This window comes from Bactrocera tryoni, chromosome 1 (genome assembly GCF_016617805.1).
Source record: "Bactrocera tryoni isolate S06 chromosome 1, CSIRO_BtryS06_freeze2, whole genome shotgun sequence".
Classification (NCBI taxonomy): Eukaryota; Metazoa; Arthropoda; class Insecta; order Diptera; family Tephritidae; genus Bactrocera; species Bactrocera tryoni.
Window position 1 is genome coordinate 48,219,823 of NC_052499.1, and position 15,882 is coordinate 48,235,704.

Sequence of the window (15,882 nt, forward strand, 5' to 3'; positions counted from 1 at the left end):
ATTTCAAATAGTCGGTTATCAAAACCGTTGTTTTTTCTGGATGAAATGGCATCTCTTGGTCTTCAGATTGCTCTTCGTCCCAAATGCGGCAATTAAGCTTGTTTAGGTACCCATTGAGCCAGAAATGGACCTCATCATATTTTATTTTATAAAAATGTCCGCCATAAATACAAATTACATTTTTTTCCTTCGTCCAATAGCTAGTTTTTTTTAATTAAACACACATTTCTTTCGTTTTACTTCATATGATCTTGTAAGAAGTTCTGTTGTCGACGTGGAAGCAGTTTTTCCAAAGCTTGCCGTGAGACGTAACGCGCTTTGTATATTTGCCTTTAAAAATTTCAAAAAAAAAATATTTTTGAAATAAATATCTTTGAAATAATAAAAAAATTTAAATAAAATATTTAATTTTTTTGTTTAAAAATATTATTAAAAAAGGCAGTTTGCACTGAGGAAACCCCTGTAACCGTTTTAGTCAAATAGGAAAAAAATTAATATTTATAATAAAAAAATACACTGTGTGGGGATATCAAAATGTTTATTTACACTATGTTTCTAAAAAAATGTTTGGAGAAGAAAAAGATATAAAACTAAAGACTTATTTATTTGAATTTTCCGCACGAATTTTGGAGTTACGTGAGAAAGGTGTGAATACCAAAGTTGTAGATCATTTTATTAACTTTTTTCCATAGGCCAAAATAGGGTACCTACTTTATAGAGCCTAAAGAAAAGTCCTTTGTTCAAATTCCATTGGACAATTCGCGATTAATTCCTGGTTCTTGTCTTCCTTCTTTTCTTCTTAAAGCGTTTTTAACCCTTAAAAATTCAACCACCCCTACTCTTTCTGATCACAAATCGTCCGTAAATTATTGTAACTTTAATTTTCGTTACTTTTTCTTCCTTTGCCGTTGTGTTTCATCTTACTATTATTTTTTTTTTTCTTTGAAAAATTATCGTCATTGATCCAGAAGTTGTATCTTGTACTGAAGTTTAAATTGATTTTTTTGTTTTTGTATAGTGTTGTTCATACAAATGAATGAGCAATGTGGGAAAATGCATATATAAGTCCTCAATTACTTTTAGAACAAATAAATGATATTAAATCAGAAGTTACATTTATTAAAATTAATTTTTAATTTATTCATAGAAAATGTTTTAGTCTATACGTTATTATATTTCCTCTCACGTTGTGACGCACTCAAGTGACCTTAGAGTGCGTACTAATGAAATGCAAATAAAAAGTGCAAAATTAATTAAAATTCATACATAAATTAAAACAAAGTTTAATGTATGCCAAAACAACTGCTTTATTGCGATGACTAATGCTCTCCTGTCAATATATAGTATGTTCAGAATCAACATGTTAGTTGTTTTTTCTGCCGGCACTTTTCGACTTGTGTTACTGAAAACTCTCGCCCGGTTGTGAATTATAATATCATTCTTGCTAAATTGGCAGTTAATTTTTAATGCCAAGGTCACGTGTGTTTTATTACGCCACTTGTTGCGAGCTCATCTCTTGAAAGTGTTTGGAGTTCAAGTTTGCTTTCGGTTTTGTTTTTGGTTCATTTTGGTTAAGTATTTTTTCGTCTTCGCTGTTCCAGGAATGTGAAAGTAAATTGAGGCAATTATGAGAAAATAAACTAGATAGAACTAGATTATGTGTATGTTAAAGTCAGAAAAAATATATGTATTTGATGACAAAAATTAATCTAATTTGTGTTTTTGATAACAAAAGTTATGCTTTGATGTCATAATGGGTAGAATAATTAAAATAGCCGTAAATATCCTAATGATCAGATAAATAATGTAATTTTGCCTCTACGAAAAAAATCTTTGCTTCACTCAGAACTTCAGAAAAGTATTGACCATTGGCTTTTGACCACCTTTCTGGCAATTTGTGGATACCATGCCAATATAAATGTTCGTCTTAAGAAGTATACCTATCAGACACCCAATTGTCGACTGCATGCCTCAACGCTAAAAAAATTTAAATCGGAAGTCTGGTGAATACAACGGGTTGGGTAACATGTTCCAGCTAAGTTCTTTGATTGTATCCTGAAACAATTTTACTTTGTGTGCCGGTGCCTTGTCGTGTAACAATTTTACTTTGCCGTGTCTTCCGACACTTTCTAGTCATTTTTCGATCAATGCATGCTTCAAATTGATCATTTGTTGTCTGTAGCGATTAGTATTAACAGTTTCAACAGGCTTTTGAAGCTCATGATACGCCACACCTTTCTGATGCTGCCAAACACAGAGCATTGCCTTACCGAATCAATCTGTTTTTCAGACGATGTTGATGATTGTCCCGGATGAAGCCATGATTTTCTCCGTTAAGAATTTTTAAGACGAATTAATTTTTCTACGCCAGTGACAATTCGTTGCAAAACTGATTTTCTTTTGTGTCTTTTTAGCAAAATTTTACAGGAGTTAATTGACCAATTAACCGGTCTTTACTCGATTAAAGCGCTAATAGAGATCGATTTACCATAGCAAGATATCTTTACTATGTTAATTTACTATGTTAATTCTTAATCAGATTCAAATCGAGTTGAAAATGTAATGCAACTCTTTAGGTTGTTGTCCACAGTTTAAATTTAACTGTATTTGACTCTGCGGGTTGTTGTCCAGGCTGTAAATTTGGTTGTGTGCATGGAAATAGCAATCAGTTGATAAATTTTAATCATTAAAACAAAAAATACAAAATGAAGAATGCGAACAGCTGATCGTTAAGCGCCGAAGCCGGCTTTGCGAAAGGCAACAACTAATGTCTCAATTATAATTTTAATTTATCAAATTAATTTGGCTTTTTTCTAGACTATTACTCCTTCAGTACTATTTACATCTTCCGAATGTAATATTTGAGACACAAAACTATATAACAATCGGTAAACTAATGATATGACATAATGGTGTGATAATCGTAGCTGTAAATATTTATAATTAGCTTGAAATTAGGAAGAAGAAGCGTCTGCTGATAATCAGCTGTTGTATCAGCAGCTTTATTACCTTCGTCTGCTGATAATCAGCTGTTACGTCAGCGGGTTTATTACCGTCGCGATAAACTGTGCTTGCCTATTAAGTTGGCTGCGGTTTATCCAGTATTTCGAAAGGCTAATATTCATAATAACGCGACTAATTTGGGACTGGTTTGCAGCAAATTTCGTTTTTTGAATTCTGACTTATGCAGTTATTACTTTTACGTACCATAAAAGTACTTTCTGCAGCTAAATATCGACGTGTTGATACCCACAAAAATTATATTCGCATAATCTACTGTTCATAATGACTTCCGAAAAAAAATTTTGGGCAAATTTTGCATTACTCGTATTAACAAAAATATTGTTTTGGTGAAGCCACCGCTTGGCCGCACGCGCAGGATGATCGGTGGTAGGTGGTGAATACAGTGAACACCAGTGTTTTCCTTCACGCAACACTTCCGCGAATATGCGAAAACATGCTTGCTCGTTTCCTACTATGTTCCAACATCAACCGAAATTCACAATAACAACAATAAGAGGCAGAAATAATACACAACAAATAATGTTTACTGCTTGTAAATTGCTGCTGTTTTTATTGCCGCTGCGCCTGCGCGCGCAACTATTGCTGCCTATTAACGCGTGTTGCGGACATTTTTTTTTTGTTATTATAAATTTTTATTTCTGTTTTTTGTTTTCGATACAAGTTTGACCATTTTTTATTGGCTTACCACTGCGCTTTTGGGCTTTCTTCTTCGTCTGCGGCTTCCTCCCCGTTAATTTGTAACATTAAAATTCATTGGCGGTGCAGCTGCGTCTACGCTTGAGGTGATAGTGTAATTGATGGCGCAAAGCAATGGTGGTCAGTGGTGGTTGCAGCGCCGCAAAACGCTGTAAATCGTTGCGAATTTATTTGGCTTGGCGGTGGAGCAGCAATAGCGCGCACGCTGTTAACTTTACATAGTTTCTTTGTGTGGCGTGTTTAATCGCTGTTAATTTTGCAGTAGGCGAACATGAAAATGCTTTCAATACAATTGCACATGTTTGTGGGTATTGCAATTGTATTTATTTGCTATTGATTTGGATTCCGGGTAATGAAAATTCCTGCCGCACATACAGTTGTAAGTATGTGAACAATAAAACAATAAATACAACCAAATGTGAAATAGTAAAATTTTAATTGAATCCAATTTCATTATGGTGGAAGGCGCGCATTGGGCTGTTAATTGCTTTATTCACAAATGAGTTGAGCGAAAAAAGTCTATGAAATGGTAATATTCCGTTAGAACGCTATAAAGAACCATTGAAAGAAATGAGTTATGCTTTAAGTGGTCATCGGGGTTATTTTGCACTATTTTTTCGTATAACGTTCAAAAATAATTAAAATAATGTTTGAATATAATTCAAATAATATTTTTATAAAAAATAAATAAAAATAACAATATAAATATTTTACTAAACTGTGAGTGTTAAAATAATAATTACTGTCTTCAAAACGCTATGAAATAATTTTGAAACTTTTTAATATATCATATTTTCATATAATTTTTATATATTTGTATTATTTGTTTTTTCTTATATTTATAAAATTTTCTGATTGTCTTCAAATATATAGCAAATAAAATATGTACATATATAGTAAACAAAGAAACAAAAAAAATATTTTCTTCTAAAATATATATGTACCGTTGAGAATTAGGAAATGATATTTCGAACTGATTGAACATAGTTTTCAAAAGTTTTTTTTATTTTTTTTTTTTTTTTTTTTATTTTTTTTTAATTTTTTTTTTTTTTATTTTTTTTTTTTTTTAATTTTTTATTTTTTAATTTTTTTATTTTTTTAATTTTTTTTATTTTTTTATTTTTTATTTATTTTTATTATAGAACTAACTCAATTCGGAGTTGTTTTTCTTATACAATATGTAGCTTAAACGAAAGACGAATTTTTTAATTTTTTTGCTGAATGATTATCAGCTTCTTCTAAAGGATAGGAATTTAGCAATTTCAGTTATATTTGATCTTAGATAGGAATAACAAAATGGTTTTGGAAGTGACTTGAAATAATTTTGTAAATTTTCTTTTTCAAGATCTAAACCAGATTAGGGCGGAAATGAATTTATTGCACCATAAAAATACTTTATTCCTTTTTTCTAAAAATTTTTTAAGAACAATCTTACATATATTTCCATTATGCAGATAGTAATAAATAAAATAATATATATTTTTTTTGTTGCGTCATTTCTTAATAAAAAATATTTATAATAAGCGACAAAAAATGCGAGTTTCGTAAAACAATTTTTTTTTCGTTTTTGTTTTGTTTTCTAATCTTATGTCTTTTAATTTGAATTTTATTGTAGTGTAAAATGTATTTTTTGGGTAGTTATCAAATTTGTTTAGTGAAATTGTTTGTCTACTTCTTTGCCTATAATATTTTTTATTAAAAAAAAACTTAATTAACTTTTTATTTTTATTTATTTTTAGTTTTTAATTTTTTGGTTAAATTATTTTATTTGTTTGTGTTATTTATGTTGTTATTATTCTTATGCAAAATTTTTTATTAATTTTTAATTTAATTTTTATTTTTTCGGTATAGCTTTATTTTGGAAATATTTATATATTTTTGAAGTATTAATTTGTTTCGGAAGTATTAATTACTGTAAAATATTTTGTTATGTTAATGAAAAACAGTTAAATAATAGTCTTATTTTATAATAATTTTAAATTTATTTATAAATTTTCAATCAAAATATTTTATTTGTTTGCAATATACATATGTATATGTATGTACATTGTTAGTTTTAATTAAAATTCATGCTTTTTGTTTATAGTTATTTATTTTGATCATTATTTTGTTAAAAATTTGCCTTTTATTATGTTAATTAAATTATTTTTATTTTATAAAATAAAAAAGTTAATTATAATTAAAATTAATTAATTTTATAAAATAAATTTTAATTTTAATTAATCTTTTTTATTTTATGAAATTAATTTAGTAATAATTTTTAAATTTTTAATCAAATATACTTATTTGTTTGTGAGATTTATTTTAGTATTCTCTTTATTTGCAAACAATTTTTTTTCTTTCTTGAAATTTTATATTAAAATTAATATAATTTTTTGTTTAACTATTTTTGTTTGGTTGCTCTAATTTTATATAATATATTTTTATTATGTTCCTTAAAAGCGTTTAAGTGTTTTTTTAATTTTATGAAAAAAATTTAATTTATGGATAATAGTTGAGTTATTTGATGTGAGTGATTGATTACTAATATTAATATTAATTTTAGTTTTTTTGCAATACGTAATTATATTTATTATTGTTTCAGTTATAGGATTTTTTTGTTTAAAAAAAAATAATTAACTAATAATAAATGTAATAATAAATATAATTTTTAGTTTTTTTTCTAGTTTATATTTCTTTTATTTAATTATATTTTTTATTTGTATTTTATAAATGGTATTTTTAATGTATGCATATTTTTCGTAATTGCTTTTCAGAAATATATAGTTTTTTTAATTTATAACCTTTTTTTAATTCAATGTTGTATATTTTTTGTATTAATATTTTTGTTTGTACTTTTTATAAAATTTTTATTTAATAATTTTTTTGAAATAAATATTAATAATATTAAATATTATTTTATAAAAAAACATTTTAATTTATTCAAAATAGTTTAGTTTTTTGTTTCTTTGTATTAATATTTATTTTGGTTTAATTTTTTATTTACTAATATTAATATTTATTTTAATTTTTTAAAATATTTAATTATATTTATTATTTTTTTAGTTATAGGCTTGTTTTTTAATTAAAAATAATTGACTAATAAATATAAAAAAAAATTAATTAATTAAAGAATAAATTTAATTTTAATTAAACTATTATTTTTCCGTAATTTATTAGTTAAACTACTTTTTAAATTATATTTTTTATTTATACTTCATTAATGGTATGTTTGATTTTTTCTTAGAAATAGTATTTTTTTAATTTATTAACATTTTTTAATTCAATATTGTCTACATTTTTTTGACATAAATATTATTAATAGTAATAATATATAAATACGTATCTGGAAATACCCAAGAAATGCAATAAATATCGTCATTACCATGCTTGTCAAGCGCGATTGTTTGTACGGACATTTAACAACGCAGCACCACTACATGCAAACAAACAACTTGCGCATTGGCATATGTATGACTTTTTAAATATTGATTATGAAAAATGTGCAGCCTTTTCACTTTCGAATTATTACTGTAAAGTTTTATGCGCTTGCTCTCAACCGCCGGAGATATGTCACACAAGCACATGTGTTTGTGTATGTGTGCGTGCTTTCGTTAGTTTGTTAACATAAAAGTTTTCCTTCGGCATTTGTTGCAGTTGTTGCTGTTTTTGTTTTCTTTTCATTTTATTGAAAATGAATCAACAGCTGGCTTTACAATCCTGTTCACCTTTATTGAAGGTCATTTGTTTTGTAAGGTCATAACTGTGGCGCCATGACTTGCTTGAATCATATTAGGTGCGTCGTAATATTTTTTGATATTCAGCGGCTCAGCTTTTGTATTTAATTTTTAGGAAACATATTTTTAAAGGCTCTTGGAGCAAGCTGGGACAACATACCCTCAAACATAATATATACAATAGTATGGTCAATACTATTATTTTAGGTTCAAAAAGTGTTAATTTTTTGTGTAATTGGCAAACCGACCTGTACACGAACGCTTGGGTGTTTTAAGAAGCTTTACTTAGATTTTTGGTTTGGACTGGAACTGGAAGTCTGCGAAGCGAACTTACAGATTTGCCGAGGAAGGTTTATTGTTTCTATTTTCTATTTATTTCTCAGTTAATATACGCTTTAAACGTCTTAAATTTATTTCGAGTCATTTCTGTGAAAGAAAAGAAGTAGCAGCAAAAGAATCCAAGTATCAACTGGAAAGCTTTAGCATTCTAAACTGAATTTTTTACGGGAATTCAAGACATGTAGAGTTTACTCAACTTCCTTAATGTGTTTCGCTACTTATGCTAATTTTTAGTTAAGTTATCATGTCAAGACTCCACCTTAATGTAATATATTACCTTTCCGCAAGTCTTAAGTTCGCTCCAAGTTTCCAAACAATTTCACATAGACTTTTCTCTCGATGGATACTCGATTTAAAAGCACGTCCTTGATCAGTCAATCGAAGGTGGAAGTGCATTGAAAATTATACAACCATCTGTTTGTAAGATAAAATTAGTTGGGACATCGCAAAAAAGAGAAGTTGACATACGAGTATAGTATATTTAAGTAGTCTAAATACCTGCTGAAAAGATTATAATACCGTAAAAGAGTAATAAGTTTTTGTAAAAAAAATTCTGTCATACGAAAATAGCAAGACTTTTTAAGACGATCTTACTGGCTTCGTTGGAATATCGGCAGAATCAGTGAAAATCATTTAGACCACAAGAAAGAGAAAGCACTTTTGGTTCGAAAATCATTCAATTTTATTTAAAAAACAGCGTTAACGCGACACGTCTGTGATGCTTTCCGACTACCAGAATTTCATAAAACGTATTATTACTGGCAATTAATCTTGAATCTACGCTTACGACCCGGAAACAGTCGGCCGAATATCGTGACAAAGGTGAGCCGAAGCCCAAAAAACCACGTCAAAGCAGGTCAAAGGTCAGGGTTATGTTGACAGTTTTCTTCAGTTATAGAGTTATAGTGGCGAGTTGCACTCCGAATTCCTTTCAATCGTCAAAGTTTTACTATTGTTTTTTACCCTACTTCGGTTCACCACTTCTCGGTTCGCTAAGTTCAATCTCTGACGAGTTTATTGCCAAAAGAGAGCATTATCTCTGTAATTCTCATGTGCTCTACTTTTAAACAAGCTGTTTGTTCGATTCGCCATTCTCCAAAATATCGCGTGGCGTTAACTACACTGATCAGCTCTCAGTAGGGACGAACTATTGGTGCCTTATGAAAGCATGTTTAAACTGTTTGCCAGTTTGCCGGTTGCAGCTATGATATAAGTACTTAATATTTATATAATTATGTATGTACATCGATGCATATATACATTTCGCATGCATGAGCCTCTTGAATACGTAACGGTTGATGGTAATGTCGCGAAACCCGTCTACCCGGTTCAAGCGCCGCCGCAACGCAACACTCGCGCATTGTCTTCAGCTGCATTTCCAGCATTTCTGTCCACACAATTTTACTTCCAGTTTTCTTTTTGCGTTTTTTAACATGACTATTTTCAATTTTGGGAAAAACCACTCACACACACACACACATGTGCTCGTACTTTTGCATTCTTCGGCTACAACAAAAACATGAAAATAAATACTTGCAACAAATACAAAACAAAAACGGCCAGGCAAACCGGTTGCATTATATGACACCTGTCACCTGCTACCAAAAAGGTTGCGCAGCCGCCAGTAAGCGGCGTGTAGCTCCTCTTTTATTTTTATTTCATTATTTTTTAAATTTGTGTGTCTTTTTATTTTTGACTTGTCTGCGAGCGAGATAATTCGTCAATGACAGTTCGAGTATGCACAGCCGATACTTGCTTCATACCCATCAAATTGCTTGCAGCCGCTTTGTCCACGCGCTTGTTGCGCGCCTATGCCACGGAAATACTCTGTCTTATATTTAAAATCTTCGCAATTTTCATTTAAATATAAACAATTTTATTAGTTCGTGCCAGTAAAAGTTTAATTATATGCGCTTGTTGCACGCACTTCGTTTTAATATAGCCTACTTACCTTGCAACATGCTGTGGCAACTTCTTGTGCGCGTGCTCCTATTGGCACCCAGACGTGAGTTATAGTTAAGTTTGCCTCCAATTGTGAAACTGGGTTGGGAAGCGCGAGTGAGCGTTCGTTCGTGTGCGCAGTGTGTGTGTGTGCGATCGTTTCAAAGACCACTGCCGAGTGAAATGTGGGGACAATAGTTGTGCTATGCTGTGCTGTGCAACTTGAACTCGAAATGTGGTTCCTAGCTGGTAAGACAACTGTCAGATTGGGAGTAATGGCGACATTGCGGCATATAAAAATTAACCCAATTCAGCGGTGTAAGTTAGTCAATGCCAACACATATTTTTAAATACTTTTTTCTTTGATACCCTAAACAGGGTATATTAAGTTTGCAAAGAAGTTTGTGACACCCAAAAGAAATCAAGGAGACTCCATAAAATATATATCTTTGTATATACCTAAAATACAAAATAACAGGTAGGGGAAAAATGATATAATAGAAACCACTCATATTGAAACAAATTTGAGTTTTGGTTATAAAATGGTTATAAATTGGATATTATTTGGGTATTTATTGGTTATTAATTGGTTATATCTGTCGCCGGAAGCTGGAAAATTTGTGATGCAGTGAATCGTAAGCAATAAAAAGCTCAACTTCGATATTTTTGATGATACGTTGTTGATTGACGATATGTATATAAATGATCAGTGAGACGAGCTGAATCGATATAGCCGCGTCCATCTGTCATTCTGTCTATTTGTGTATAACCGAACTAGTCTTTCAGTTTTGAGCTATCGGTCTGAAATTTTGCATCCGGCCTTCTCTTTCTAAGAAGCTACTTATTGTCGGAACGGCCGTTATCGCACCACTATTGCATATAGCTGTCATACAAACTGAACGATCGTAATAAAGTGTTTGTATGACAAGCTTTTTTATTTTACGAGATATCCTTACGAAATTTTTCATGGGTTATTGCCTGAAATAATGGTGCAATCTAAAAAAAAAATTGTTGAAATCGGACCACTATAGCATATAGCTGCCTTACAAACTGAACGATTAAAATTAAGTTCTTATATGGAAAACTTTTTTATTTGACCTGATATCTTTACGAAATTTGGCATAGATGATTATCCAAGACAACGCTAAAATCTTCGAAAATATTGTGCAGATCAGAGCACTATAGCATATAGTTGCCATACAAACTGTTCAGTCAAAATCAAGCGCTTGCATAGGAAACTTATATTTTAAAAGGGATATTTAGCTTCGATCTCAACGATGTTAACGTACCTACATATATTTAGAAATACAACTGACGTTTTCTTAAAAGTAAGCATTTGTTAATAAGTATGGTGACCGTAAACTTTTCTTCCTTTCACTAATTAATTTCTTCGATTTTTTTACTTTTAGGTCACTCATCGTACAACTGGTGAAGTTATGGTGCTGAAAATGAATCAGTTACGTGCAAATCGACCAAATATGCTCAGGGAGGTGCAGTTGCTGAACAAATTATCCCACCCAAATATTTTAAGGTAAGTTTCAGAAGTTTTAAGAACGAAATAATGGGCGCGCTTGCTTTTATTTTTAAATATTCCGCAAACCAAACATTTTTTACTACTTCAACGTTATTAAATGAAAAGTTAAAGAATTAAAAAAAAAAATTAAAATACATGGCAACTCTATATGTAAAGTGTGAGGTTATGACTGTTAAACTAACTTTTTGGGTTGTTCGCTAAGTAACTTCGTTTTTTTATATATATTGAGTGCGTTGGTTTATGCATGAAATGTGAACTTCAGCGAAGATAGGGTTGCCACCAAAACTCTTCTTTATACAAATATAAGATATGCGAGGTGTAACTCTTCGGAAGGAATAATTTCGTACTTGTTATTTGTAAGCATATACAAACAACAAAATTTTTTCAAAGTTGGCAACCCTACTTAAAATTATGTTTTATAAAACAGCCTTTTAATGAAGGTCTAGATTTATGTAGCAATTTTATAGTGAAAAATAAATAAAATTAATTGATTTATTTAGAATTCATTTTAAAAATTGGCAACCCTGGTCGCAAAATTACCGATTATAGTGTTACTTTAAATGGGATGATAATAATATATATGCAGTGTTCCATTAAAATTTTGATATTTACATTTTCCGTAATATTCTTCAAAGTTGGCAACCCTACATAAAACTATTTTCATAAAGCAGCGCTTTAATTAAGGTTTGATTTATGTAGCAATTTTTATAGTAAATTAAAAAATTATAATTTATTTATTTTGAATTCGCAGTTAGGGTTGCCATTCGTTTCCAATGTTATTTCATTTTCATGTCGTTCTAATGTATGTACATATACATACATATTCATATAGGAAACATATTCATATACATATGTATATGTACATATTTCTCATTGCTATACCAGCTTTATTTGCCAGAACATTTCGAATTAATATCCCGAATCGTGGTGAATTAACCTAGTTTCTAGCGTGCAAACTTGTCAAACACCACCTCATAAATGACAATCCGAAATGCCTACTCCAAATAGTAATTCCACTTCAAAAAAAAAAACACAACAATGTGTGGCACACTGTGTGCCATTAAGCAACTCCTCGCGACTTGACTTCTTATTGAATCAACATTTTGCTCTTGGCTCTGCACTCTGCGCACAAAAAGTTCTCATCATTAAACAGCGCTTAGTCTCATAACCTAAAAAAGAAGGAATAAGAAGTGTGCTAACAACAAAAAGCAGACGACGACGACTACGACGACTCATTAATTACTGTTTACAAGCACTAACAGGCAATATACTGAAAACTCACCAGCAGCAGACACACACAGAAGCAACATAAACACCAAAAACACCGGTATGAAATAGTTGGAGAACTGCTACTGTCGTTCGTTCGTTCGAGTTGGCAACCAAGAGTGCGCGTCCAAGAGCTGGTAGCCGGTTCTTGGTGCTCGGGCCGCCGGTGCAACAAATGGGGGAAGTATTGTAAATTGAAAGCAGCACAATTTCGCGGTTGCTGATGGCTATATACATACATATCTACATAAACATATGTATGTAGTATATGTAAGTATGTACATATATATTGCCTGCTGTGTGTAGCGTGTCAGTTCGTTTGACGTACCAATCTCACTCACTCTCTCGTCCGCTGCAGCAGGCACAGTTAGAATTTTATATACATACATATATACTCATATACTAGCTTGTTAGCTTGGTGTATACTGTGTTGCTTTTGTTGTTGCATTTTGATGTGAAGAAAACGCATTCTTGACTGTCAGGTGAGTGTCACAGCAGCATTCTTGTCAAACCAATTGTAATAACTCTTTGTTGACAACTATTTTCCAAGAGTCAAAGTTCTAGTTAGCTGCACTTAGACACTTGCTGGTACAAGTTAGCTAGTTCTTGGTTTGTATTACACAATTCTTCAACTTTTGTAATAGCTTTTGTTATATAAAAACACATACTTTGGGCTAAAAAGTCCATATTCGGCTTGAGAAACTGAGCCACAAACAAAATATCTCTATCATATATTTAAGGTACTAACCTTAACTTGAACACTGTCAAAGTTGCATGACATTTCGTCGAATCGTTCTCAAGTTGTTTTCCTCAAAGTTACGATCTTTTTCTTTACAATGAAAAAAGTTGAATTTCGTGTTTGGTCTTTCACCAAGCCAACGCTTCGACTCCCTCATCTTGTTATATAGCTGATAAGTTGCACGGATTGCTCTATGTACTAGATCTCATCCACCATATTTCACATATTTGGTACCTAGCGATTATTTACTATTTTTCAGATTCAAAACGCGTCACCTTGGAAAAATAAATATTTCAGAAGGCCGCGAAGCATCAAACTTCGAATTGTTATTAAATATTGGATTGTTCTTGAGAAATGTTCTTCTTAGTTAAGAACAGCGCTCCAGTCGTTTATTCTCTTCGCTATTTGAGCTCTGCAACGGAGTGGAGGTCTTCCTCTTCCTCTGCTTTCCCCGGCAGGTACTGTGTCGAATACTTTCTGAGCTGAAGTTTTTTCATCCATACGGATGATATGATCTAACAAGTGTAGCCGCTGTCTCTTAATCGCTGAACTATGTCAACGTCGTCGCATAACTCGTACATCTCATCGATCCATAGAAAGCGATATTTGCCGTTGTCAATGCGCAAAGGAACATAAATCCACAGAACCTTTCTCTCGACAACTCGTAACGTCGACTCATCAGTTGTTGTCACCGTCCATGCCTCTGCACCATATAGCAGGACGGGAATAATGAGTGAATTATAGAGTTTGGTTGTTGATTTCCCTGGCCTAAAGCCACACTGATAAGGTCCAATTAGTTTGTTGACGGTGGGTTTTAACCTTCAATACATTACGCTCCATAGAACCTTATATGCGATGGTGCGGAGTCTTATCCCACGAAAAGTAGACCAGATTGTGGGGTCTCCCTTTTTGTGGTTTGGGCAGACCATCCTTAAATTCCAATCGTTGGGCATGCTGTTTGAGAAATGGGTGTGTTCAATAAAGGCAAATCGCAACACAGTCACTCCTAATTCATATATAACGCCTCTGGCATTCCGAAACACAGCTCCACATATGACCAACATTTTTATATATCATTATCTAGCGCCTTATTATGAATAAAATTTTTCCCATCCCTCAAAATGATCTTTCACCGCATAAATAAAATCATCCATTTGTGTCATATATCAATCAAATAATGTGGAAATATATATATTTGGCTCTGTGAAATCTGGTACCAAAAGTGAATAAAATCAAGCCATACTTACGCTTTGTATTGTATACCGTCAGCATGAGAGATAGTAAGAAAAAAAAGACCCAAACCCATCTAATTACATCAGCCCTTGTATTTTTCCACAGCATGCGCTGTCTTCCCTCGATTCTTCTAAAAAAAATTGAACTTTATTTTGGTCTTAGGCCATCAGTCGTGTAAATAGGAATCTCCTACGAATTGTTGAGGAAATTGCAAAAGATACGCCGCAATAAATGTCACATCCCACAGCCATGGCGTCACAGCCGCTAAGCTGTTTAACTGCGCGCAACACAAAGGTTCATAGCCGCTCGAGAGGTGTTTCGCTTTGTTTGACGCCTTTAGCGCTTAAAAGCCTTTTTTTCTCTCCCCCATCACCCGGCAAAGTGACTTCCGCGAAGTGTGTGAAGCGTACGCTGTTGTCAGCTCTTAGCGCAGACTGTTGTCATCCTTCTGCCATATTTTATACATTTTTCTATCAATCTCAGACTATGTGGCATTGTAGGTGTGTTCCAGAAGAATGTTTCTACTTTTCGTAGGCGGTTAGCTCAAAGCGAAATGCAAGTTGTAGACAAAATAAATGCAAAAAAGGTAGTCGATTGCAGTCCTTTGTAGTCTCTTAAGGTGTTATTTCTTAATATTTTACATATTTACCTAAGTAAGAGAGTTTATAAAAAAAATTGTGTTTTCTATTTACTTTAGGTCAGTGCTCTACGCCAAAATAACCGCCAGTTTTATCTCATTGTGTGCTGGTCATATTGCTATTGGTTTCGATTATGTTAAGTTCCTAAAAATGTGCTTTTATCTCAGACCTAATTTTTTTTAGTAAAACTAACTATAAATGTCCTTTTATCGATATTGATCTTCAACAATCGATTTTTGTTACAATTTCTCTATTCTTTTATCGTTTTAAAATTGTGGCTCCATTGAATTTCTTTGTTCCATAAAAGTTTTCGTTTGCATTTTCATATAAATATGCCGGCAATTAATTTTTTCAATAAGCCATTTTCAGAGTGCAAGCTCTTCCATTTGGATTTATATTTAACACTTAATGCTAATGCATTACTTTCATAAATTACAAAAATTAATCTCTGTAGTATATTCATTTCGACAAAAAAACACTTATGCACCCATAAATTGAATGTGTAGCGTTTTTCGTTAATCTCACAATTAAATTCTTTGATATACCGAATTATAGGCATATGTATACTCTTTTGTCTTAATTTTTTTCGAAGCATCCTCATAAAGATAGACGTTTCTTTGTTTAAAGGCATTTCCGCATAATCATAAAATATTTTACAATTATGCAGTATTTATTATGTTCTCAGAGGAGGTCGGAGACCTTCATCTCCTCAAGTCATTACCCCGATCAAGCAAAAGCATGGTTCTTCGGTAATTT

At 31.8% G+C, this 15,882-nt stretch overlaps 1 protein-coding gene across 1 annotated transcript in view; it reads left to right on the top strand.

Moving 5' to 3' along the window:
- Positions 1 to 15,882, top strand: part of LOC120772266 — a 188,275-nt gene that overhangs the window by 140,102 nt on the left and 32,291 nt on the right. The window contains exon 3 of the mRNA XM_040100772.1: positions 11,126 to 11,247. Coding sequence (XP_039956706.1) covers positions 11,126 to 11,247 — 122 coding nt within the window. The remainder of the gene's footprint in view (positions 1 to 11,125; positions 11,248 to 15,882) is intronic.